The 27,761-nt window shown below is 35.3% G+C and overlaps 3 protein-coding genes across 3 annotated transcripts in view; 1 reads left to right on the forward strand and 2 right to left on the reverse strand.

Annotated features, from left to right (window-relative positions):
• The window catches only part of LOC146533798 (potassium channel subfamily K member 18-like), a 108,985-nt gene that overhangs the window by 7,560 nt on the left and 73,664 nt on the right, over window positions 1–27,761 (forward strand). The window lies entirely within an intron of this gene.
• LOC146533799 (uncharacterized) lies at window positions 10,383–14,014 on the reverse strand. The gene has a single exon (XM_085194964.1). The coding sequence runs from the start codon at window positions 13,973–13,975 to the stop codon at window positions 13,157–13,159; it is 819 nt and encodes a 272-aa protein (XP_085051090.1). The 5' UTR covers window positions 13,976–14,014; the 3' UTR covers window positions 10,383–13,156.
• Window positions 16,506–20,462, reverse strand: LOC146533800 (uncharacterized). Its single transcript, XM_085194978.1, has one exon. It carries the CDS (start codon window positions 18,284–18,286, stop codon window positions 17,075–17,077), a length of 1,212 nt encoding a protein of 403 aa, XP_085051104.1. The 5' UTR covers window positions 18,287–20,462; the 3' UTR covers window positions 16,506–17,074.

Here is a 27,761-nt window from a genome sequence, read left to right on the forward strand (position 1 = left end):
GTGCAGAATCAGGTCTCGATGTGATGCTGCATCTTTCCCGCGGTGAGCGACGACGTCTTCTTACTTTGGAAGCGGAACGAGTTTTTTGGTTGGCCTTTTCAGAAGACCACCCTTAGTGCGTACTTCAACTATTCGCACTTGTCCATCTGCACCTGGATATACTTTTTCTATGCGTCCTCTTGGCCACGTATTTCTTGGAAGTTGTGAGTCGGCTATAAGTACCGGGTCACCTATTTCATAAGTAGGGCCTCGACCATGAGGCTCCCGCCGGTGTTGAAGTTCAGGGAGATATTCGCGAACCCAGCGTCTCCAAAACATGTCTGCTAATATCTGTGAGCGTCTCCACTGCTTTTTGCTATCGATGTCGTCCTCACTAAATGTGCCAGGTACAGGTAGACGAGCTGAACCCCCAAGTAAAAAGTGATTGGGTGTTATAGATTCTTCGTCGTCATTGTTTACAGAAACATGTGTGAGGGGACGACTATTCACAGTATATTCTACTTCGCAGAGTAATGTAGCCAAAATTTCTTCTCGGGGGTATCTCTCACGAAGAATAGTGTATAGAGCTGTTTTCACGCAGCGAACAAGACGTTCCCATGCGCCTCCCATGAATGGTGCAGATGGTGTTATGAAACGCCATGCGATGCCTCGACGACTGGCTTCTTCTTTGAATGCTTCTCGAAGTTCTTTGTCTGCTCCATGCATGTTTGTACCATTATCTGAGTAAATTTCGGAAGGACATCCTCGACGTGCAGCGAATCTTCGCAATGCAAGTATGGCAGAGTCTGCGCTTAGGCTGGCGGCGATTTCCAGGTGAACTGCTCTAGTGGTAAGACACGTGAAGAGTGCGACGTAACGTTTCACGTGTTGTCTGCCGACGACTACTGTGAGAGGGCCAAAATAATCTAAGCCGGTGTATGTAAATGGTCTTCGATGATGAGCGAGACGGGATTTAGGATGATCACCCGTAGAAGGCTGTGGGGGTTGTGCCTTGCGAATACGACACTTGAGGCACTGATGAACTATCCTTTTCACGGTGGGACGAAGACGAATTACCCAAAAATGTTGACGTACTTCATTTACTATTATTTCGGTGCTGCTGTGGTGAAGACAACGGTGGGTCCAATCAATATATAACTGTGTGATGTAGTTATCTCCATCTAAGACTTGTGGTTTCTTTGTTTCGTCTTTTATTCCCTCGGCGGCGGCTATACGGCTGCGAAGAACGACAATGTCATCTCGGAGTTCTACGGGTAATGAATGAAGGCGACTTTGTTTGGCAATAGTCCTGTTGTATCTTAAGTCTGTGATATCTTCATTGAAAGATTCTTCTTGAGATGTTCGGATGAGAAGATTTTCTGCTTTTGTAATGTACTTCGAATCCAATATCAGAAAATTGTTGGAATCCATAGATTTCTTGCTATGTAGAGTAGTAGATTTCTTTTGCAATGTTTCTCTTCGTTTGTTCCACGTAGGATCTGATTCCATATTTCTACGTGTTCGCTTATAAAAGATCTTCTCTTTTTTATTTCTGCAAATATCTAAAAATTGCAAGACTCTAGCTGTGGCACGAAGTAGTCGCTCCCATTTTGAGAAGCGTTGTGGATCAGGAATTGCTTCACGTAATTTTGTCTTCAGCTGGAGTTCTTTAACGGTAAAAGTATGTTCTTCACCAGTATTATTTGACACGACCGGTTTTTCGATAGGCCAGGTACTCGGATTTTCTTTCAAGAAGGCAGGCCCGTGATACCATTCATGATCAGCTCCAAAATCAGATGGTACTTCTCTGGTGGCTATATCGGCGACATTGAGCTTAGAAGGTACCCAACGCCATTCTTCAACTTTGGTATATTCTTCAATGGCTGCTAGTCTATGTGCGACAAATGGCTTATAAGACCTGGCTCCATTTCTTATCCACGTCAGAACTGTCTTACTGTCTGTCCAAAAGATTTTGCATTCCGGCGCAATACGATGTTCTTTTATGACAGCTTCTGCTATGCGAACTCCCATGACGGCTGCTTGTAGTTCTAAACGAGGAATTGACATAACCTTGAGCGGGGCTACTTTCGCTTTAGCCATGATCATGTTGACTTGGACTTTTCCATCCGGAGCAACCACCCTCCAGTAGGCAGCTGCTGCGTAGGCTGTTTCACTGGCGTCGCTGAATATATGTAGTTGTACAGATGTGGCATCACTATAACCAGAGTAGCATCGAGGTAAGCTCACATTTTTCAATTTCTGAAGGTGTAGCATCCATTCTGCCCACTGCTTGGAAAGATCTTCATCCAGATGTTGATCCCAATCTATAATTCTTCGCCAAGATTCTTGAAGAATTTGTTTAGCACGAATAGTAACGGGTGAAGCGAAACCAAGTGGGTCATAGAGTGACATAACTATCTTCAGAGCTTCTCTCTTCGTAGGAGCTGTTTTCTTTAATAAACTGGGCGGTAATCTTGCTAGTTTTAAATTGAATCGTAATTCATCGGTTGACGGTCTCCACATTAAACCCAAAATCTTTTCTTCTTTGGTACCCAGGTTAATAGTTTCTGTCATATTTGATTGTTTTTCAAGTTCATTTATTATTTTCGGGATATTTGAAACCCACTTGCAGAGTTTGAAACAAGCTTCTCCGTGGATATGTTGGACCTTTTTGGAAGTTTCTATAGCTTCTTCTATACTTCGGAAACTGTCTAGGTAGTCATCCATATAGTGGTTGTGGATGATAGCTTCCACTGCTTCTGGATGCGTGTCGATGTACCTTTTTGCGTTCCAATCTTTAGCGAATATCGCGGTGCATGGTGAACTCGCAGCTCCAAATATAAGCGACGTCATGCGATATTCTTCAGGAGTTCCCTCCCGCCGGTGTCCTCTCCACAGGTAGCGAAGGGCATCCCTATCTTGAGGTCTTACTTTGACTTGCATAAACATTTCGGCTATGTCGGCTGATACAGCGAAAGCATGACGGCGAAATCTCATCATGACTCCAGGAAGCGATTGAAGAAGGTCTGGTCCAGTCAAGAGGAAATCGTTTAGTGACATACCTTTGGTTTTAGCAGCGGCGTCGTGAACAATGCGAAGCTTCTCTGGTTTAGCCGGGTTTTGCACGTCGAAGTGTGGCAGGTACCATGTTCTGCCTGGAGAGATACTTTTAGGTGCCACCTCAGCGTAGCCCTTCTGGACGAGTGATTCCATTTGTTCGGTGTATCTCCTTTTCAGTTCAGGATCACGATCAATTTTTCTCTCTATTGATATGAGCCTCTTCAGCGCCGACTCATAATTATTAACCATGATGCTGTTCTCTGATTTCCATAAAAGTGTGGTTTCAACATGCCCATCTTGTAAACGGTGTGTGTGTTTCTTCAAAATGTTTTCAGCCTTTATTTCTGGATCAGAGTCTGGCCGACGCGGATTAATGATAAGAGATTCCAAGGCAAAGTAATCTCTCAGTTGTTCATCCATTCTATCTTCAATAGCAGTAACTTGATTGACGAAATGGATTTTCTGACCCAATGTCCTATTGTGCGCACCATGTAGCACCCACCCGAGCGACGTGAGTGAAGCGATTGGTTGGTTCTTCGGTCCTATACGGACATCTTCGGCGAGTAGTAAATTCCAATTGTCTTGACCAATTAGAATTTTAGGCGTGGCTGAGTCGTAGGTGAGCTGGTTCTTCAAATCTATTAGATGATCGCAGGCAGCTAAGTCTTCTTCACGAATTGTTTGCGGGGAAAGATTAAGATGCGGAACGGTACGAGCTGTAAAGCTAATCTTCTTTTTCTGTGAATTAGCAAGTGTCACGGTAACACGCCTTGATCCCGGCGTTTCAATAACTATATCCCCGATTGCTTCCATCTTTAAAGGATCCAGCCGTCCCTCAGCACCGACTTCCTTTGCCAAAGCTTCATCTATGAGAGATACAGTTGATCCGTCGTCTAATAGAGCGTATGCGGAGGTTTCTCCCGCCGGTCCATGAACTCTGACTGGTATGATTTTAAGATAAGCATGCGCCTTTGACGGTACCCATGCGTTGGCCACGGTTTCCTTTTCTTCTTGTTGATTTCGAATTTCTGATTTCTCCTTTTTATCATAGTGTAGTAATCGATGATGAGTACCGATGCATCCCTTAATATTGCACTTCTGTGGTTTACAGGAATGTCCTGATTGTCGGAACCGCAGGCATCTGAAGCACAGTCGGTGTTCTTTGGCGAGTTCCCATCTTTTATCTGAGTTGGCATCTTGAAATTTCTTGCAGCTAATACTGTGATGACCTTCTTTGTTACAAATTTTGCACGTACTTGGTGAAAACACCATTCCATGAAATCTATTAGTTTTCCTTTCTTCGGTAGTATTGTGCGTTCTATGTATCACACGACGAGTAGGCTCTGAGTGCGGGATCTCTGTTGAATAAGGTGTGCGACATGCTGCTTGTTTGGTGAGAAACTCGCTGAAGTGCGTCAGGTCTGGTTTGAATATAGATGCTTGTTCCTCGTACCACCTGGTACATAACGACGATGGTAGCTTTTCACGAAGGGCCCTCGTTATATCTGGCGCAGTGATAAAGTTGTGTAAATCGAGGGCGCGAAACAGATTGACACTGCTTCTTACCTTACTGGCGAATGCATGTATCTCCTTTGGATTGTCAGCACAACGAGGTAGAGATCGAAGCTTGTCATATTCACTATATGCGATTGCATCTGGACGACCGAAATTCATTTCAAGCTCTTCTATGATGGCATCCGGTTTTGAATGAGCTATGAGTTGTGTGTCGACGACTTCCAATGCTTTTCCAGTTAGGCTTCTTCGAATTCTGGCTGTATTTTCAACTTCATTGAAGTATCCCTTAGTGTTTTCATATATGGCCCTGTATGATAGCCATTCATTTAACACTCCACTATATGTAGGAAGATCCATGATGACTTTGGACGCGACGGGAAAATTGTATGACGATGATGGAGGTAACATTGTAGGTTTAGGTACCTCTGTTTTCATACACAACGATGTAGGAGCGGTTTCGGCTTTTTCGCATCTTTTCTTCAAATTTTCTATTTCCTTTTTTAGCTCCTCTATTTCCTTTGTTGAATCTCTCTGTATTGCTTGTTGATTTTCGGAATTGTTGCCGATATTCGGATGTTGAGGCATTCTATAGCATGACGGCACTGGATGTGGTTGCCTCGGAACATCTGCACATGGTGTAAGTGATTTTTGTACGATTTGTGCATTATCTTCAATCCAGGAGCTAACGTAGTCGGTTTTCGATATATTATCTTCCTGGGATTCTGAACTATCTGATTCAGCATCTTCCAGAGCTATTTGCGCGAGTTCAAGCTTGATGCGAAGTATTTCTTCACGAGCATTTCTTGCTCTACGTCTGGATTTCGTAGACTTCTTCGAGTTTGCACGTTTCGAAGTTGTCGACTTTATTTGTGTGCCTTCAAATTGTTCCTCCTTGTTAATTGAAATAATTCTTGAGTCTTCCTTTTCGTCACTTGGTACTATTAAGTTCTTTTCTATTTCGGAATCCTCTTGTGTATTCGTAGGCGGGTGTGTCACCTCTGTGTGACTAGATGAAGGGTCGGCTTCATATCTCAATCCCTCGGATCGACCTCTTGATCTTGTGATAGGCATCTTAGTAAAAACCTACGATAATTGGTAAAACTCACCAAGACGAAACGATAATACTCGAAGGCGGATGCACGAAGATTCTCGGAGACGAACGACGACACTCGAAGGCGGAAGCACGAAGATTCTCGGAGACGAACGACGACACACGAAGGCGGATGTCGGAGGATGATGCACGAACACTCACGAAGACTTACGATAATACTCGAAGGCGGATGCACGAACACTCACGACGTGACTTACGGCGCGATAGATGTCAGCGCAGTAGCGAGCACGACAGTCAATGCGGACGCCAACGGAGGCGGCGGAGAGCGCAGCGGAGAGCGCTATGTGACGGAGAACACTGCGCGACGGAGAGCACTGCGCGATGTAGTACGATAATACTCGAAGGCGGATGCACGAAGGTTCTCGAACACTCACGATAACACTCGAAGGCGGATGTCAGAGGCTGATGCACGAACACTCACGAAGACTCACGATAACACTCGAAGGCGGATGTCAGAGGCTGATGCACGAACACTCACGAAGACTACAGGCGAGTAAGGCGACTTCAGCACAGTTGCGAGCGCGACAGTCAATACGGAATATACTGCGCGATGGAGCACGGCGCGACGGAGAGCACTACGCGATGGAGCACTTACGAAGACTCACGAAGGCGGATGCACAAAACACTCACGACGTGACGGGATATGTGACGTCAGCGCAGTTGCGAGCGCGACAGTCGATACGGATGCGAAACGCGACGGCGAATGCGTTTGCGAGCGCGACGGAAAACACTGCGCGATAGAGTACTGCGCGACGGAGCACTTGCGCGACGGAGCACTGCGATAACTTGCACGATGACGGATGATGCTTCAGCTTCGGTGAGGAGTCCCCAGATCCAGCTCGAAGGACCAGCACGATGTACCGGACGGGCGGAACTCAAGTGAATGAGCCGCTGACGCCCTGCACACTATAGGTTCCAGATCATGGGAACACGGAGTATGCTGAGACCCCAAGACGTTCTTGTGAGTCGTTCTTGTGAGACGTTCTTGTGAGTCGTTCTTGTGAGACGTTCTTGTGAGACGTTCTTGTGAGACGTTCTTGTGAGACGTTCTTGGGAGTCCTTCTTGTGAGACGTTCTTGTGAGTCGTTCTTGTGAGACGTTCTTGTGAGTCCTTCTTGTGAGACGTTCTTGTGAGACGTTCTTGTGAGACGTTCTTGGGAGTCCTTCTTGTGAGACGTTCTTGTGAGTCCTTCTTGTGAGACGTTCTTGCTATACATTGAAACAAGATACTGAAACAGGATGTTGAAACAGGATATTGAAACAAGATGTTGATCACTGTATAACGGTCGGTGACTGTCGGCTCTATTCGTGTCTTGTTCCGATTCTATCTTCTTCCTGTTGTGCTCACCGTTGATTGCCGACTGTCTCTGTCTCGCCCGACGCGCACCTCCGTTGCGCGGAGCTAAACGGTAACGAGAGCCGCGAGCCACCGAGCCGTTTTATCTTTATTTACAACAATATTTTTACTATGATTATCACACATTTACATTTATATTTTAATAACTAAAAATCGGATGTTTTTACAATTTATACATATTAAAAGAACATAAAAATATCTATCTATCTATGTATAAAACATTATACTATTTAAGTATTATCTATTATTAAATTACGAAAAATGCTGTTACGATGACGAATTTTACATGAGTTTTTACAATGAAAATTCTCTCTAAAATTAATTACACACATTAGGAATATACAAATCTGTTATTTTGTTACAGAAAACTATGACAAACAATAATTAATAATAAAATTTACTATACGGAAGTTACTATTATATAAAAAGCGATTAATGCGGCAAATCATAGTACAACTATACAAATAAGATATAAAGTCGAAAATTATTATCTAAAACGGAACCCAAATCTATTTATATTTATTATTTAATGTAATTACTTATTTACAAAGGAAAAAACACTATTAATTTAGAAAAGACACTAATAATAACATTCAAAATTACGAGAGTGGTATGACGTCACTTTTTGCCAAACTAAACAGTCTCTAACATGTTGTGACGAGTTCACAGCCGATGATGCGCGTCGGTTGTCGCGAACAACAAGCGTATAAGCATTTAGACGTAACTTGATAAGAACGTATGACTTAGTGGTCAGAGCGCTTGGATAGTTTCTAAGAGGCACGGGTTTAAATTCCGCTACTTTAAAAATTTTATACGTTTTCTAAAAATCATTTTTCTTTCCCAAGGTTGGAATAATACTATAAAAATGATCTTTAGGAAAACAACACATCTAAACCTAACCTAAACAAAATATATTCGCTATGATTTGTTTTGTCTTTCTGAATGTGGATTAGAATGGATGGATGGATATTTAGATTTAAAAAAAAAAGGATACTAACATGAAATTGTCTACAAATTATTGGGAAAATTTATTCAACAATAGCTGCCTAATTATTGTTGTACGGCAAGAAATATTTCACTAGTTAGTTAATTCAACTTTAATAACACAGATTTGTATTTACTTCGCAAATTATTATTTTATACCAGGCTTTATAAAGTGAATGCTGTTATTACCAACGTAAGCACCTAATTATACCAATTTACAAAATATCAACAAATACTAGCGTACGTTTATTATTTTTTTCATTTACAAGTGTATATAGATACTTACATTGTAGTGTATCGATTTCCTTGTAATTTAATGCCTACTTTAGGAATTGAAAAACTAGAATAGCAAATTATCAATTCATCATCAATTTTATGTAAAAACACTAATTTCCGACCAATCCACACAGCATTTTTAGTGACAAAATTCACCTCCCCGCTTAGTCTACCTAGAATTAGGAGATAAAAACAATTTAAATATAATGACGCTATAAAACCTATATATAGCGAAAATAACTAACTAATACAAAACGTAAACACTGTATTTTATATCTTGTTTTACAGTAAAAGGCCTCGAGGCACGTTCGGGTATTTACGGTCGTCGGTTTAAGGGAAACATTTCAAGTAATTCAATCAAATAGCGGAAGAAAGTCGGTAGTTTCGGACACGAGTCAATATTTAATTTGACCGCCGAGAGAAATGGCTTCCCGGTATCATTGCCTCACTTGTTGCTGAATTTTAGAATTGTAATGGCCATGTTTTATGTTTGTTAGTTTCCTGTATTTCGTTTTAAATGGGCTTAAAAGTAGGTTCTTTTTTCTCTATTAATATTTTTAGATCATTTTCTTTACTTTTTGTGAGGGTTGAGATAGATACTGAGCGCTGGAGCAGAATGCCGCATCTTAATTATTAACATATCATATATCCATCAATGTTAATAAACATAATTTCCAGTGCTAAACATAATTTTCATTTTCAAAGTATTCCCTATATCTGGCAAAAAAGCAGGCCTAATGCGAGTCAGGTATATAGAAGGTTCCGCATGAATTTCAAGATTGTATGCTAACAAAAAGCACAATTTATAAAAGTAGACATACCAAATTTTTTCTTCGGAAATATCTGTTATGAATAATAAATAAACTTGCTAAGGTCTCTCAGATTGCTTTGTTTAAATAATAAAGAAAGTCATTCACAATTAAAAAAACGCTCAAATTTGTATACCGCCTCGAAATTTCACCATCAGCTTATCCAACGCCTACAATAATGGTTCATGCTGATACAGATTAGTTAAATATCTTTTTAATCTTCTCAAATGGTCCAAATTGACAGAGATTTGTTTTGTAACGGCTTAGGCACGATCGGTTCTCCCCTCTGTTTTGTTTGATTCACTTTCCTCTGGATATCGTGAAGCTTCGTTTTTAAGGTTTATAAGCTGAACAACAGGTTGTTTATTATATTTTGAATGTATTTTTATCTTTATTTATATTTTAAAGATGTGGTATAGTCCTCTACTAAACTCTAGTAAAATCTCCAAGTATTTTTTTGGTTCAAAGCTTGCATAACGCAGTTACGCAGTGCTTGTTTGTACGGAGTTTTATAACACTTGGATTTAGGAGCCAACCAGCGAAATAGAATTAAAAAATAATGAAATATTAAAATGTATATTAAATATTGAAATTAAATTAAAATCCAAATAACCTATTCCTATTCCAATCATACTTGTAAGTTGGTCAGTTGTTCATACCTTTATGTAGGTGGCAATGAAAGGAATTCATTCGACGGAGGCTGATTAAAACTGTCGACATGTTTCAACGAGCGCGCCAATATAATGTGAAATATGTCTGGTTAAAGACGTACCACCTGCATTGCGGTTAATAGAGAATTGAGATAGTGGAAAGGAAAAGAAAAGAAAAATTATACATTAGAGTTTTTAATTGATTATTATTCTTTAAATTATTTAAGTGGTTGTTATTGATGTTATTAACCAGAGAAACAATCGAATAAAAGAATCGATTGATACATTTTTTAAAAATATCACTTAAATTTTAAATTATTAGTGTTATGACACTCCGCTTCCCTGCTCTCTGCCTCCCTCTGCCTACCCCTTGCATTGCATGTGAAACAGCGTAAATCTAAAACGTATAACCCTAAAGTTTTATCTTGCAACATTATGTCATTATTTAATATTTAAAGCCTAAACTCACTAAGTAGTCTTGAAATTTCGTGCCCCAACTAATAATATCCAATACAAATCATAAAAATATAATAAAACCGTCCACTCAACTTTATTTTAAAGAGGTTCTGTATTATTTAAAAGCTTTTAACACGACACGGGCCACAACAGTGCTCGCTCAAAGGATATATTATTTATATTTCTTTTGCCCACGTATTTCGTATTTTCATTATTTGTAAATATTTTACATTCGAGCTACTGAGTTGATTAATATATTTTTTAAATACATTTTAATTTATACGATAGCCACTGTCCTTTTGACGTAGGAAAAAAATAACAACTTAAAAAACAGCTTAAGTTTTAAAATCATGTATCAAGACACTCCGTTTTAACTTTAGTGCCTACTTTTATTTTAATTCTAATTATCATTCATTATGTAAAATATATAAAAACTTTTAAAGACATTGCAATAGACAAAAAATATCGAATTGAATCTCAGAAAAAAAAGCGGATCGAATAACTGTAGAGGAGTATTGGTTGAACAAAAACCTCTGAAAATATATCATATATTTTAGGAACTAGAGATTCTATAAGAATAGACGCAAACAATGAAATAATATTTTCACAAGAAGTTAGAAAGTTGAGCGGTATAAATTACAGAATTACTCTAGATAGCCAACCAAAGTAAATAATAAATAACACTTAGGTAATATAACTTTTTTTTCTGTAATCTTGTTTTTGGGGCGTAGAAAATATAAAAGATATTCCTGTATTATAGAATACAACACATAGAGATAAAGATATGTAAGATATGTTCTCACTGTATCTCCGTAGTGACGTAGCTGGGGAGTTGCCAAACGTCCATACCATTTACTTTTTGTAGCTTAAATCTGTATTCCCCACCACTATGTGAGATTGATTGATCCTAGGTTAAGACACTCTGTTCCCACTTTCCTTCCACTTCCTTATCCCACTTTCCGCCAATTTCTGTAGGTAACGGTGTTGAGTGGCTTAACTTAAACTGGCGCTTTGCCTTGTGAAATGAAATTATTAAATATATTCATTGTCCCTACTGGGAATCGAACCCACAAGACCCACAAGACGTTTAGACTCACTCTTGTGCCCCTGCGCTACGACGGCGTTTAGATTTACCATTTACTTGAATAGGTAAAAATAATGGAACCACCAGCCCTATTATCCCAAAAGGAACACTAAGTGCCATGGCAAATAGCTTTGTACGTAAACAAGATTACTTGGCATCATTTATTCAGGATGATCCGGTTCAATGAAGCCGTCACAGCTAAATTTTTTAATGGTTGTAAAGGAAAAATGCTTTTACAGGAAAATTTATAAACAAAAATTCCAGGTACTTATATAGGCTGTAACGCGATCGACAGATCAACGGTTGTCTTCGGGTAGAGGTATCTATCCATTTTAACCACTGTATATGATTGCCGATTTTCAGTGGTACGGCAGATATTTGAGAATTATTAAAATATTTTTTGAAAAATCGGATTCTGGAAGAAAATTGGCAAATACAGCCAAACTGTTGATTTTTTTCTTAATATAGCTCAATAGTATGCCTTCTGTAAAAAATAAAAATAAATCATCTTCACGCAATCTCTAACACAGGGTAGAGAGAACCTAGTGTTTAGACACATTGTTCCATATTCTCTTCAAAATTTTGGACTTAGAGTTTTTGAGTGGGGGAACTCAACGCCGCGCTTTGCTTCGTCACTAGAGCGAAGAAATGAAAATATACATTTTAATAATTATTCATTTCCTCGAATGTATCCCGATTCGAGGAATATTACATTATTACAATAAAAAAGGCAAAAGCCCGGCGTTGAGTTTCACCAATCGACACACAATGTGTCAAAAATTCGGCGGAATGTGATATTCTGCATGAATATTATAATACTCTAAATAAATATAAATTGTAAAGAATCATAAAAATATTCTCACAAATGTGAACAAACGAAATAGCTGCTAAAAGGGGCTTAAATCTTTCATGAATCATGCATTAGAGAAGTTTTTGCCAGTAACGAGACACATTCTTTGTGTGTGCGGTTATGTCACATCAATGCAACTTCAAATGTATTATAAGTATTTGAAAGGCTTTCTCTCTTTGATAATTGCGTAAAAACAAAGTATCTCCAGAATTAGGCTTGAATTTACGTAGAATATTTCGGTAATGTTGCTTCGAACATTGCAAATACCAATATGAGTTTTAAGACATCGATATTGACTGCTACGCTGTTAGGGAAAAATAAATGTTAAGGTCCAGTCGTGGCGCAAGCGCACAAGAGTGCGACTGTAAAGGTGATACGTTATGGATTTTATCCCCACTTGAGTAAATGAATATTAATAAAAAAAAAATAGTACAGTGGCAAAACGTGGCGTTAATTCGTCTATTCAACACGCAATGCTTCCAGAATTTGGCGAAAAGTGGGGAGCGGAGCGTCCTAATACTAGGCTGCCTAGGCCTACCCTGCTACTTGCGAGATACAAGGTGAAGGTAAAAATAAATAAATTAAAAAACAATTTTCCTCATAGGCTTATTAAAACTACTTACAATTATGAAATCAAATCATTTTAACTTACAGAATGATTTGTATTTTCTCTAATAAACGATTTGTCGTGGTGTCTCTTGGCCCGCCTCCCTTAACTATGCCATTAATATTTCTCAACCTTGCCGAAGTGTTATTAAAATTTCAAACTCAACAAATTAATTACTCTAAACAAACAAACCTGTCGCGATCCGTATTGAGGTTCCATTAATATGGTGTAAACTTAGAAATTCCATTGCTAATTAAGCTATTTGTAATTTAAGGTATACTTTAAATTATAGTTATGACCATTTTTTTAAAATAAAACTAAAGTACATAAAATCTAATTAATTATGTAGTTTCTAATCCTAGCTTTCACGTGCTCAGTTTTATTGTGGTACAAATTCGGAGAGTTCTGTTCAATTTATTTACTTTAGAGCCTTGGTTTTGGTTGTTTCTTCGACATTCTTGGAGTCTGATTCGTTATCGTTACTCGTATTCTCTGATTTTTGATTGGAGCTAGAATTATTTTTGTCCTCATTTGGCTTAATGGTAGTTTGAGATTCTATTTTTTCTGCATCTGTTGAAGTGGTTGTTTGTGTGTCGTTAGGAGCAATATTACTTTTTGTTGTAGCTTCTTCTGTCTGCTTACTGGTACTAGTATTTTCCGTTTTATGGTCTGGTATTGTTGTACTACTTGAATTTGAGTGATCTGGTATTAGTGAGGGGTTTAAGCAACCCTGAGGTTTTCTAATTTTGGGGTAGAGTGCACAGAGTTTCTTTAAAACCTCTTCTGGGGCTAGGTTTTTGTAAATTTTTCGTGTTGATAAAAATATGGTAGGTGTTGTGTCAATTTTCAGTCTTTTGAACTCATATTCTGCTCTTCTCGCAAAATATCGAGCCTTTGTTCTCATACATTTATTTACAAGATAAATGTCCAACGGAAGTTTTTTAATACAATCTGTGTTTCCGTTAGCTTCACACTTGAGATATTCAGCTTGTAAATAAGGATTTTGTGAAAATTGTAAAAGAGAACATTGTCTTCTGCCAGATTTTTCCTTAGAGTCTTTAAAATGAAATAGGAAATTTATATCCAGTCCCACATTTTCAATGATCCATGGAAAAGTACTTTTGAAAAATAGCACATCATCATTATTATTGAAATCCGAAAAAACAGTAATGTATATATTACAGCTAACAAATGATAATAGCGTAAGTATGACGACGGTAAATAATTGGTATGACATCTTCAATGAGCTCACTTTTAATAAAATAATAGGTACAGACTTTTATAAATATACCTGATACCCACTGATAAGCTGTACTGTATCTTCACATTCCTATTTTTATTGGCGTTCCTTATATTTATCTTAAATATTTGCAATATGTAAATACTATATATTGCTAACATTTTTTTGCAAATATCTAAAATACTTGCAATACATTCTTAGCAATCACTATCACAGTAATAAAAACATTCTTGTAATTTGGTAAACATAATAAAAGCATAATTAAGTATTAATTTGGTAAGCATAATTAAAATTAGATATTTGACTAAAACGACGATCATAGATATAAAATTAGTCAAAAGACCTGCGGTCAAAGTTTTATAATAGAAAGCACTTTATGCAAAGCTTTGAAAGTAGCCAGTAATTACTTAAAACCACGTTAGTATGTGGTTTGAATTCATAAATGTAAAACAAATCTGAGAGAGCTTAATTTAACTTCAGCTGGCTCACGAAATAGTTCATTTCAGCTTTTGCACATAACCATTACACATTTTAAGTACCTTTTATTCTGTGATTTAGACTGTAAGTAATTCTATTATTTTTTTTAACTTCACGCTGTGTGCTGCTCTTAGCAGAGTGCAGAGGGAATCTGGAACTTAGTGTTAAGGAACTCTGGAGACCATTCATTTCCTACTTTCGATTTTTGACGCAATTTAACGCTGCGCTGAAATGAGTGAAAATATTAAGAATTTCACTCCTCCAAGTGGAAATCGAATGTCCATTGCATATACGCGCCCGCTTATTCCACCGCGCCACGACGGCCTCAAATACTACTTACCAGTTTAAGGGCCAGTTTCACCGGTTACGATTAAAGTTTCAGATAGTAATCTAATAATTAATGCTATCTTACAGATAGAGGATAAAAATACAAAATAACTGTTTCTTATATTTTCTAGAATAACTTTCTCATTAATAGTACTAGACTGAGGGCCCAGGACAAGGTCCCCACTTTCAAATTAGTGAGTAGGCATACTGTCTTAACTACATATTAGACTAATAGTCCTCAAAATGTCAGCTTTGCTAAAATGATATAGGTCTGGCGGCTCTGGGATCTTGGGCTGTAGGAAAAAATTATAGGGTTTGTTATATTTTTAAATTAAAAATAGTAAAAATAAAATACATGTATCGAGGCTGTCGTGCCACAGCGGCACAAGGGTGCGACTGTCACGCGACGGTTGTGGGTTCGATCCCCATTCGAGGAAGTGAAATATTTATTTACATTTATGCCTACCCTGTAGTGAACGGCATACAGCGTGGAGTGGATTTATATTTTAAAAATATACGTATAATTTTAAACATAAATTATTTTCATGCACACTCAAAATAACACACAAATTGTAAAGAATCATAAAAATATTCTCACAAAATGTGAGCAGACGAAATAGCTGACAAAAGGGGTTTAAATCTTTCATGAAACATGCACTAGAGAAGTTTTTGCCAGTAACGAGACACATTCTTTGTGTGCGCGGTTATGTCACATCAAAGCAACTTCAAATGCATTATAAGTATTTGAAAGGCTTTCTCTCTTTGATAATTGCGTAAAAACAAAATATCTCCAGAATTAGGCTTGAATTTACGTAAAAAAAATCGGTAATATTACTTTGAACAAATTTATCACTTTTAAGACGTTGATATAGACTGCTACGCCGTAAGGGCAAAAATTTTTTTAAAGTGCAATGTAAAGGGCGTGGGTTCAGTCCCCACTCGACTAATTGAAATATTAATAAAAAAAAAATCTTCGTTCTGGTATTGAGGCAAAGCGTGGCGTTGAGTTTTGCTACTCAACACGCCATGCCTCCAGAACGTGGCGGAAAATTTTAACACTAGGCTACCTCGGCCTACCCTGCTACATGCAGGATACAATATAAGGGGTTGTCCATTAATCACGTGATCTTTTTTTAGCATTTTTTAACCCCCCCTCCCCCATTGGTGATACGTAGTGAGGTTTAAGACCACCACCCCTCCCCCTTCTCAACATCACGTGTATTTTTAGTAGCTACAACGAATCTTAAAATTTTCTGAATATTATCTTAATTTAAATACAGGTATAAACTATAATCTTATTTTATTCTGAAATTAAGGACCATAATAAAAATGTCTACACCAGGTTGCAAGTTTTTTTTTATTGCCATAACAATAATAATAAACGAAGAGCTTAATCATAGGAAAAACATGTATTGTACTAGTACATAAATATATTTAATGTATATTGTCTTCGGACCACGGATTAGCAAGACATTCTTCAACACTAACAGCTGGATAAGCATCTTGCAGGTCAGTTGTTGGCACTGTGCTTAATATTTGTTTAAAAATCGCGCGTTAGACGAAAAAATAAATACACGAGATATCTTACTACACCCCCCCATGCCCCCCCCTCCCCCTTGTGTTATTTTCGTGATTTTTATCAAACCCCTCCCCCCCCTTCCAAGCCTCACGTGATTAATGGACAACCCCTAAGGTGAAAAATAATAATTAAGAAAAATCTATTTTCGTCATAACTTTATTAAAACTACTTACAATGATGAAAAGTGTATAAATTTAATACAACCATAAAATATATTATTTTTTAACCAAACAATTTTGACTTACAAAATGATCGGTATTTTCTCCAATAAAACGATTTGTCGTGGTGTCTTTTGGCATTATCCTCCTCCCTTAACTATGCCATCAATATTTCTCAACCTAAAGAAGGATTATAGTAACTTAAAACTCAACAAATTTAATTACTCAAAACAAACAAACCTGTTGCGATCCATATTGAGATCACATTAATATGGTATAAACTTCCACTAATTCTATTTCTAACTAAGCTATTTGTAAAATAAGGTATATTTTAAAGTAATAATCTAAAACAGCCTTAAAATAAAACTAAAGTAGATGAAATCTATTAACTTAGTACTTTCTAATTTAAGCTTTTAATTGCTAAGTATTATCTCATTCAAGTTTTGGTACATATTCGGAGTTAAATTCTCGTTTATTTACTTTTGAGCTTTGGTTTCGGTTTATATTACTCGATGTTTGTGAGTTTTGTTTGTTATCTGGTTCTTCAACATTTTTTTAGTCTGGCTTGTTTTTGTTATTCGCTTTGTCTGATTTTTGATCGGGGCTAGAATTATTTTGTGAGTTTTTATCTTCACCTGGCTTAGGGGGTTCTTCAACATTTTTTGAGTCTGGCTTATTTTTGTTATTCGCTTTGTCTGATTTTTGATCGGCGCTAGAATTATTTTGTGAGTTTTTATCTTTACCTGGCTTAGGGGGTTCTTCAATATTTTTTGAGTCTGGCTTGTTTTTGTTATTCCCTTTGTCTGATTTTTGATCGGGGCTAGAATTATTTTGGGACTTTTTATCTTCACCTGGCTTACGGGGTTCTTCAACATTTTTTGAGTCTGGCTTATTTTTGTTATTCGCTTTGTCTGATTTTTGATCGGCGCTAGAATTATTTTGTGAGTTTTTATCTTCACCTGGCTTAGGGGGTTCTTCAATATTTTTTGAGTCTGGCTTGTTTTTGTTATTCGCTTTGTCTGATTTTTGATCGGCGCTAGAATTATTTTGGGACTTTTTATCTTCACCTGGCGTAGGGGTAGTTTTAGATTCTGTTTTGTTTGTATCTGTTGAAGTTGGTTTGTCGCTATGAGCAATAGTACTTTTTGTTGTCGCTTCTTTTGTCGGATTACTAGCACTAGTAGCTTCCGTTTTATGGTCAGGTTTTGTAGTACTACCTGAATTTGAGTGATCTGGTATTGGTGAGGGGTTTAAGCAACCCTGAGGCTTTCTACTTTTACGGTAAAGTGCACAGATTTTCTCTAAAAGTTCTTCTGGAGCCACGTCTTTGTAAATTTCTCGTCTGGGTAATATTATGGTGGGGGTTGTGTCAATTTTCAGTCTCTTGAATCCATATTTTGCTTTTCTTGCAAAATATCGAGCCTTTGTTCTCATACATTTATTTAAGTGATAAATGTCCAGCGGAATTGTTTCAATACAATCTGTGTCACCGTTAGCTTCACAGCGGAGATATTCAGCTTGTAAGTAAGGATTTTGTGACAATTGTAAAACAGAACATTGTATTCTGCCAGATTTCTCCTTAGAGTTTTTAAAAAGAAATAGAAATTTGATATCAAGTCCTATATTTTCAACGATCCATGGAAAAGTACTTTTAAAAAATAGCACATCATCATTATTGTTGAAATCCGAAAAAATTGTAATGTGCTTATTGCAATTAACAAAAGATAATAGTGTAAGTATGACGATGGTAAATAATTGGTATGACATCTTCAATGAGTTCACTTGAAATAAAAACTTAAAGACTTATAAATATACTTGATATCCACATGTAAACTGTACCTTACCTTCACAGTCCTATTTTTATTATCTTTTCTTATTTTTATCTGAAATATTTACAATATATACTTTTTCAATTGTTTTAAGCAATCACTGTCGCAGTAATAAAAACGTTCTTGTAATTTGGTAAATAAAAACACAATTAAAATACTTAGTATCATAGAAATACATAGATAAAATTAGCTAGAAGACTTGCGGACAAAGTTTTCTAATAGAAAGGATTCTATGCAAAGCTTTGAAAGTAACCAGTAATTACTCAAAACCGCGTTAGTATGTGGTTTGAAGTTACATTTAAAATAAATCTGAGAGAGCTTAATTTAACTTTAACTGGTTCACGAAAACTTTCTTTATGAAATCGATTGCAATAATCGTTCCTTTTAACGTGATTCAAACAAATAATACAATATTTTGTAAATTTGTAATGCAAATCTTAAATTTGGATGAAATAAGATTTTTTAACTAATTTCTCCTATATTTTTTTAAATATTTTATGTTTTGGTGTGTGTATCTATTTTTAGGTGCCCTTAATTTCTTTTGTGATGAAATTTTACATACTTATCATTTAGCTTCTGCTACAGCCAATTTGAGGCAGCTTCAATTGTTGCTGTAAAAAAAAGAAAACGTCTAGTTAATTAAAAATTTTCATATAGAAATTCTTATTCAAAACTTTAGAATCTTATTAAAAATGCCATCCATATTTGCATAACAAAAGTAGTAAAAAACACGCATCTCATTACTGGAGCGTATTTTTGAACAATACTAGTTAGTGGATCACGAATGGGCATTTATTTTGTGTGAAAATATGATAATAAAACCATTATATGCAACTATGGCATGACTGGCGGGTATTATAGGTACCGTCGAGTTGCGAGATTAAATGTTACAAGACTGATTTATTGCAATGTTATAGAAAAAAATATATTGCTTTTTTTTCTTTACCCCTAATCTTTTTCGTATTGAACGAATCAAAGAAGGGTAGCAATAATTTTAATATAAAGAATATTTCTCATTATTATGATGATAATAAAATTTATACTCATTGTAAAGAAACGTCTCCCTGGCTACATAGGGAATTATAAATGATTCCAAGGAGACCAGACACTGTAAAAGATCCATTCTAATCCTGAAATAATTATACAAAAATAAATTATATTGATAATTAAAAAACCTCGATACAAAAAGCTTTAAAAAGTAAACAAAAAACTAAAAAAACCGGACAAGCGCGATTCGGGCTCGCCCACCTCCGGTTCCGTACAAAATTTGCAGGTCTCGAGCTTTTTCTGAAACTAAAGCTTAGTTTAGCCTAATTTTGCTCCCCTTTTAAAGCTTATCTTTTTAGGATTTAACCAAAAACGTATAGTTTTTTTTCTCGAAGTACTACTACTTGTTGATTCCCTTGATAGTGTCGAAGTAAATGGTCAAACCGTACCAACTCGATGTCTCCAAGCGACCCTGAGATAAAGACTCTTGACAGACAGACAGATAGACAGACGGACGGACGGAAAACAAAATGATCTTATAAGGGTTCCTTTCCGGAACCCTAAAAAGGGGTGGTAACTTTAAAACAATTATATATCCCATTGTTTTCGTCAGAAGTTAAAAAAAACATCTATATTAATAATATGGAAATTTATTGAACAACGTTAATAGTCAAGGAAGCAGCCAAAATAATATTATTTACATTAGAAGCGTATCAGAAGATGGTAACAACATATTCTCAACTCTATAATGATATTTTATACGCGAGAACGGAAGCTTAACGAGAATTTAGCGACGTACTAACGACTAGTAATGCATTTTCAGCCTTATCTAAACTATTAAAGACTCATTTAAATTTTATATTTTCATTAATATTGTTATTTGTATTTTTTCAACTTCACGCTTTTCTCCATATGAAGGTAGACAGAGTGAAGCCAGTATTAAGGTAGTCCGTCTCCAACTCTCCGTCACATTTTTTGAGACATGGCGTGGTCAGTGGTGGAACTCATTGTTAACCAAAGCGGAGAAATGAGAATAATTTAATCGTTAACATCGACGTCAATAGCAAAACATTTACCTAAATAAATAAATTTAAAATAACTAATTAAAACCTAATAAATATCATTATTATTATACCAAAATTGAAATAGTATAGAAAAATAAGTATAATACAAAAGAAAATCAATATAAGATTGACAACTCAATTTGAACATTTCACGTAAATATCTGAAAGATGTATTCATAGCTGAAATTTCCTTTCAAAACTCAGAGGCTGTGCTAGCAGCGGCTGTGACGGAAAGTGCTCGTTCATTAATGTTTACGCTTTGATCACTCCATCCACCTGACCATTAAGGTGTTTAAGGTAACGGTACTCCACCGTTAATTAGTTCATATTTATGCACCTTACTATGCGGATGGTTGGTTGGCTAAAATTAAATAAAAAAAATCAGTTTCAGGCTTTACCCCGTATGTAGCAAGGTAAGCAGGGGGAACCTAGTATTAAGAGACTTCATTTCTTACTTTCCGCCGATTTTTTTTTGAGATTAAAGTATTATTTACATACTTTACTTAAACTATTGCATTAAGCAAAATCGTTTTCACCGATGTCCGCTAAGATCTTTTATACTATGCAATCTTCCCTAATAGACGTGTAGAAAATATTACAGTAGACGGAGAATATTAAAGATGTCTTATTAGGCAGCAGAATTTGGCGGAAAGTGGAGAATATCATAATGGTAACGAAGTTTCTTTACACTAGGCTCCCAGGTTCCGTCTGCCTACCCTGCTATGCGCGGGAAGTAAACAATTAATACAAATAATAATTATATGCCTTATATCATGTTATTCAGAACAAAAGCATTCTTTCTGCATACATTATTTCTAATTATTCTTGTGTAATGCAGTGGTATGAAATATGACATAGAACAAAGCCAGAGAAACTCAGGGAAGAGTCGTTTTAAAACAGAATTCCGTCGAAATTGGGGAAGTCATTAAGGTGCTACGAAAGGGAGCAATTAGGAATCTAGGACAGGGCTGGACGGAATAATGTGCCTTACTTATTATGAAACTAAACAATATATAGGATATAATGTTCTCGCAATATCTTTATAATACTTGTGGAATAAATTATTTAAAATGTTAACTTGAAATGAATAATTTACTTTTTTAGACTCAAATTGCAGCTATTCTAGCTTAGGCTCTAGGATTTTCGGAATTGTAATAATTTATTGATAGAAGAAGTATGTTCTATAATAAGTGAGCTCTCTTCGTGCTTCCAAATTAAAAACATACAATATAACAAGTAGCTGTTGTAATGTACATTTAAGTTAAGTTTGTTTTGAGAGGTGGTTTTGAAAAATGTTATCCATAACACAATATGACATTGATTTTGCTGACAGTTTGACAAACTGATGAACGAAGATTACCGATTTTACTCCCTCTGTACTGTATATGGAAGATGAATGAAAATATTTAACAGCTTCACGGTTTTTTGGCACAGCAGAGTGTACAGAGAGAACCTAGTGCACAGATACTCCGTTCCCCACTGTCTGCCCAAATAAAATATATGGAAATATTTAACTCATGTATTTAATGTATAGAATATTATTACTCCTAACTAATTTTTATATTCTTAGTGATACAAAAAAAATTAACATATTTCAAATATAAACATCAATTTACAGTAACGGTAGATTTCCAGAGTTATCAAACTAAATAAAAGTCAATGTACTAAATTAATTTACTTAATATTAATTAGTCAAAATTGTTTTAGCTGATACTCAATCACTTTTCCAAATCTCAAACATCCTGTTATATGACCGCAATAGACTCGATTCCCATCTCCAGTTCCAATTCGGTGGATGATTTGCAAATATGATTGGGCTTCGTGAATTACACATATGGCCGTTCTAACTTTGCTTTTTAGATTAATTGAATGTTCTGTTTTCTTAACGTTTAATTGGTTTAGATATGAAATTGCTTTCAGATTATGACATATTTACGCTGTGTTCCTCCACTCAACACGCAATGCGTGAAAGAAGGTGGAAAACAGAAGTGTTTCAACACTAGGTTCCCTCTATACTGTAAGATGTAGTAGGGTACAATACTTTCTAGAGGAACTTATTGTTTTTGAAATTATTTGAATTTTCTCCTACTCTGCTATGAAGGCAAAAACGTGACTCTGTTTTTTTATATTTTTTAAAAATATAAGAGAAAGGTTTTATAGAGAGAGAGAGAGAGATTATATCTAGTAGTGTTTATAAATAATATATTATTATACATATGTATAAATGTATAACATAAAAATTAAACCTATGGTCTACAATAGTAATACTTTTGCTAGTAAAGGTACAACATTTGTAAAGGTAAAACAAAAGGTGCAAGATTTTTTGTGAGGCCATATTTTATTGCCGCCGACACGCGTTCCCGGTTTTTCATAAACTTTATAAATTCATAGAATATGCCATGTATTTCTTATTTATGGTATACTAGTAACCCCTAACTTGTTTGAGTATATTTTAAGACGTAAAATGGGATATCTCATTTTTTCTCGGCCCTCTAATTTTCTCTTTGCTCTCCCCAATATTCCCTTACCTATCTAAGCTAAATTTCATTTAAGTTCATTAGTTTTGTGTGTTTGTCACTCACTCAGTAAATAATGCGAATCTGCTAAATACGTTTTTTGTTATTATGTACTCGTACATTTTTATACCATTCGAAAGTATTAAATTTATTTTATTTCACGCAGTAGAGAAAAAATAAATTTTACACTTTCAAATCGATCTATTGAAATCAATTTTTGAGAGATAATATAATTTTCTGATAATAATATACCTGTAAATACTCATCGTTTTTTGGCTTTACTGAGAATTTGCTTACTTAGGGTAAAATCCTAGCAGATTTACACTCTAAGATATGGTTTTAACGGAAGAGTTTGGTACACTTAAATTGATGTAGTTGTGCTAAAGTAGTAGTGTTTAATTGAAATTCTTGACTGACGGAGAACGCTATTTCAAATCTACGTTAGGCAACTGTTGTAAGTAGGTACTGTTCCTTTTGATGTGGTAAACTTTGCTTTATTAAACACACATGTATATGTAACAGTTAAAACTAAGAAGAAAATATCGATAGTTTTCTTGGATTTTCTGTATAAAGTAAAAATGAAATGAAATCAGCTTTACCTAGTGTTAAGCACTCCGTTCCAAACTTTCCGCCGAATTTTTGGAAACGAGAAGAAATGGAAATATAAATTTAAATAAATAATATAAAGTAATTTTTCCAAATATCTTGTACTGTGCCTACCTGACCGTTAGAGAATCCATTTAAGCTTAATTAATTCATAAGTATCTACGGCGGAAAGTTAGTATCATGTGTCTAACTTTTCAGGGTATTTAGTAATAATTAATTTTCTGGTACTTAATAAACAATATTTAATTTTAAATTTATAATAAAATAATTAGTACTCTTATTTAAAGAGTTGCTTTTCTACTGTCATTATTCTTTAATATCCTCTATATGAGTTCGAGTTATGAACGTCATATAGAGTTAAATGAGGTACGCCACACAAAACGGCATCTGGCATATCTGTTTTCATTATCATTGGCATTAAGTCTACGTCATTCCATTACGAAGGCACATATTTCAGAATTTTTTATTACCTTTAAATCGTTAGAATGGCAGTAAAAAGTTTATTGCTTCATAATAAATTTCATATTTTACAATTTTCATGGATAAAACGTAATTTTTTACGCGCAATTACTTAAGGAAAAAAAAACAAATTTAGTAACACTTTCAAATTAATTGGGTACTTGTAATGTAGTAAAAACCACTGGGGCTATAACTTTTGAGAGCCTGAAAGGTAAGAACAAACTCTTATCAGTATGAGTATTAATTAGATTTACAATTATAGTAGGTGTACTTTCAAGGGAATCTTTAAAATGTTTTTCTTCTTTTTAGTTTCACGCTGTATCCCGCACACAGCAGGATAGGCAGAGGTAACCTAGTGTTAAGAAAGACAGTTCGTTCCCCACTTTCCGCCGAATTTTGGACGCATTGCGTGTTGAGTGGCGAAACTCAACGCCGCACACAGGCAATGGGAACCTAGTGCTAAGTCACTCCGTTCCTCAATATATAATCATATGATAAATTTATAATAAGAATAATTTTAATTATAGATCTCATTTCCAAATAACGTACCCGTCACTAATGTCTGTCAAAACCATTCGCCACTCCAAATCAATGTAGACGAATCGCTCAAACGAGTTTATCAATTGCGTGCTCAGATAAATTATTATGACGACCCAAATTTGGGTGCCAGAGGTATCTAACGTTATTGTAGAACATCCAGTAAAAGCTAAAAAAGAACTTTCGTCGTTTTTTTTTTTATTTTAAACCATTTCCAAGCAAAGAAGCCTTCTTATAAGCGTTATTCTATTTCTTAAAAAATATTAGAAAAATTCTAAAGATGGAAAGGGAGATAAGAAGAGACATCAGTTGATTTTTCGAAACATAGTGTCAATGATGGAGAGCAATACATGCTCATGATTTTTAAAGAGAGTGACGACAGTTGACGAGGTGAAAGAGATATGCAGAGACCGTAGTGCTCTGTTATCTCTGGCAACCTCGGTAGGGATATAACGTGATGCTAAAAAACTAAATATATCACCTTCGAGTGATAATTATGCCACTTACAAATATAGAATTGAAGCTTATCCAAACTGTTCAATAATTATGAATACAAAAAAATCTATTTCAACAATCCTACCCTTCAACAATTTACAGAATAATTCCCTAATAAATTTTAATATAGAGCTTCCTTATCTTACTTTATCTGCTTGCAGTGGAAAGCTCTCTTCGACTAGATTCTGGCGTTGCGCCAACCTTCGAAAACATCCAGACCCTTTCAAATATCCCATGTCCCATATTGTAATAATGTAGCTTGAACTAAGATTATCATGTGCAGGTTTTGCAGCTTATGGTGAGCTAAAAGGAATTAGGAAATATAAACACCCAGTGGGTTATCATCTGACTGTTATCGCGATGGTAGTGGTTTCTTAAATTTCATTTTCGCGCTTTGGTAAAACAAAATGCGGCGTTAAGTTCCGTTATTTAACACGCTATGTCTCGATCAGGTGGAACTCAGGGAACGAACTATTTTGGTTCCAGATTTTCTTTGCTTGATACATGTATTTTATGTTTAATACAATAAAACCAATTGATAAGTTCATGTAAAAAACTACGTTTTATTAGACTACTTTGTTAGTACTTATGTTTATAATTTAAAAATAAAACAACAGGCATTATAAAAAATATACTAAAATTATTGTGTTTTAATACAAAATTTACTTTTAGAATTTCTTTTTTAACATAAAACTTTGAGATGAAAGCATAAAAATTTTATTATTTTATCTCAGTAATAAAATTTTCATGAAAAACTAATATTTGTAGCATCAAACATTCTTAAATCTTTATTATAAAATCTTTAAAAAACATGAGGTTTAGCTGTGGAAATTTCCATTTTTCTCATTAAATTTAAAGACAAATCGCTATAAATGCTATTATATAGTTTATTTTAGCTTAGATTAAAGTCAGTATAAGGACCTATAAAACAGTTTCAGACGTTTAATATGATTGTTGTCTATGTTAAAATACTTGAATGGTACAGTAGATTTGTTTTTTAAATTTATCATGTTTTATGCTATGTCTCATGTTTTATAGTAAATTAAACAAAAAATGTATAATAAATCTCAAATTATAAAATTTACATTTTATTAAATGAATTGTTTTTCATTAACTATGTATATAAGTACCAAATATTATATTTATATAAAATATATATTTACTAGCGGACGCGCGCAGCTTCGCTTGCATATTTAGGGGGTGAATTCTAATAAACCACGAAACATGTGTTCAATGAAATATTTTTAAGAGTCTAAATTTCAAATTTTATAAAAATCGGTGGCGATTTAAAATTTTTTCTATACAAACTTTTAACCCCTTATTTGCACCTTTAGGGGGTAAATTCTAGAAAACGATGAAACACGTGTTCAATTAAATACTTTTAAAAATCTAAATTTAAAATTTTATGAAAATCGATGCCGATTTAATTTTTTTTCCATACAAACTTACAACCCCTATTTCACCCCTTTAGGGTTAAAATTTTTCAAAATCCCTTCTTAGTGGATGTCCAGATTACGAAAGTAAACATCTGTGCAAATTTCACGTTTGTACCATCAGCGGTTCCGGCTGTGCGTACGTCTAACCTCAGTCAGTGAGGACAAGTCCTTTTATATATATAGATTATAAAATATTATACTTATTGTATCAAATATTATATTTATTAAAAGTAATATTTAAATCAAGAACTTTTTAAAATATTGTGTATTATGAAATTCTCTCTTTCTCTCTTGAATTGCGATTTACGAATAGAAACAGTCAGTAGTTTGTCGAAAAATTAAACTATTCAAACAATAAATTTACATAGTAGTACGATATGGCCATAGGCACGGAAAGAAATCATACCATGGAGTATCGATTATTGCTATATGAGTTTCAATTTTAAATTACTTCTGCCCTATGAGCTTTTCTGAGTAAATACTAAAAAGGACGTACCTTGTGACGTAGCATGTTTTCATTGTATGTATTATATGTACTCGTTTATATGTATGAAATATATTAATACTCTCGTAGTATATTTGTGAATAATATTTGAACAAAAAACAATCTGTTTTCGCCCAATTTCAGAGACTTTGTGTACTAGAGCGAGATGATGAAATTAATGTAAATATAATCATCACCTCGAGTCGATCGAACCCACAAACAATCGTGTTTACAGTCAGAGACTGGTTATATGTATACGTACAATAAGAATAAATACAAATAAGACTAAATAATAATAGAATATGTTCCGATAGTTATTTGATTATATTATGTTGATATTGAGATAATTCTATCACAATTTTTCTTGACGCCGTACGAACGAACTGTAACTGCTACATCGGGGGGGTTCGACTCCCACTTGATGAAATGAAATATTTATTAATATTTTCATTTTCTGGCTCTGGTAATGACGTAAAGCGCAGCGTCTAAAACTGCCACTCAACACGCAATACTTCAAGAAACCACTGGAAAGTGGGATACGGAAGTACCTTCATGGGACCGAAAAGTGTCTTAACAATAGGTTCCCAGATTCCCCGTGCCTAACTTGCTATGTGTGGGATACAGGTGAAGCTAAAAAAAACCAAAAATTTTACTTCACTAACATGCTTATAATTATTATTATTCTCATAAACTTTATGTAACAGATTATTATATGAGTAGATATTTCTCCTTTATATAACCACCAAATAGTGGTAACTAAAGCTAATGATCTAAAATCAAGCCACTTAGTACAGGACTAATTAGCCTATTAGTTATCGCATGCGTCCGG

This window comes from Heliconius melpomene, chromosome 12 (assembly GCF_056956725.1).
Source record: "Heliconius melpomene rosina isolate 202511_hmr_F chromosome 12, ASM5695672v1, whole genome shotgun sequence".
Taxonomy (NCBI): Eukaryota; Metazoa; Arthropoda; class Insecta; order Lepidoptera; family Nymphalidae; genus Heliconius; species Heliconius melpomene.

What these genes read in the sequence shown, in the direction of transcription:
- LOC146533799 (XM_085194964.1), bottom strand. Translation starts at nt 13,975, where the DNA reads ATGTCATACCAATTATTTACCGTCGTCATACTTACGCTATTATCATTT.
- LOC146533800 (XM_085194978.1), bottom strand. Translation starts at nt 18,286, where the DNA reads ATGTCATACCAATTATTTACCATCGTCATACTTACACTATTATCTTTT.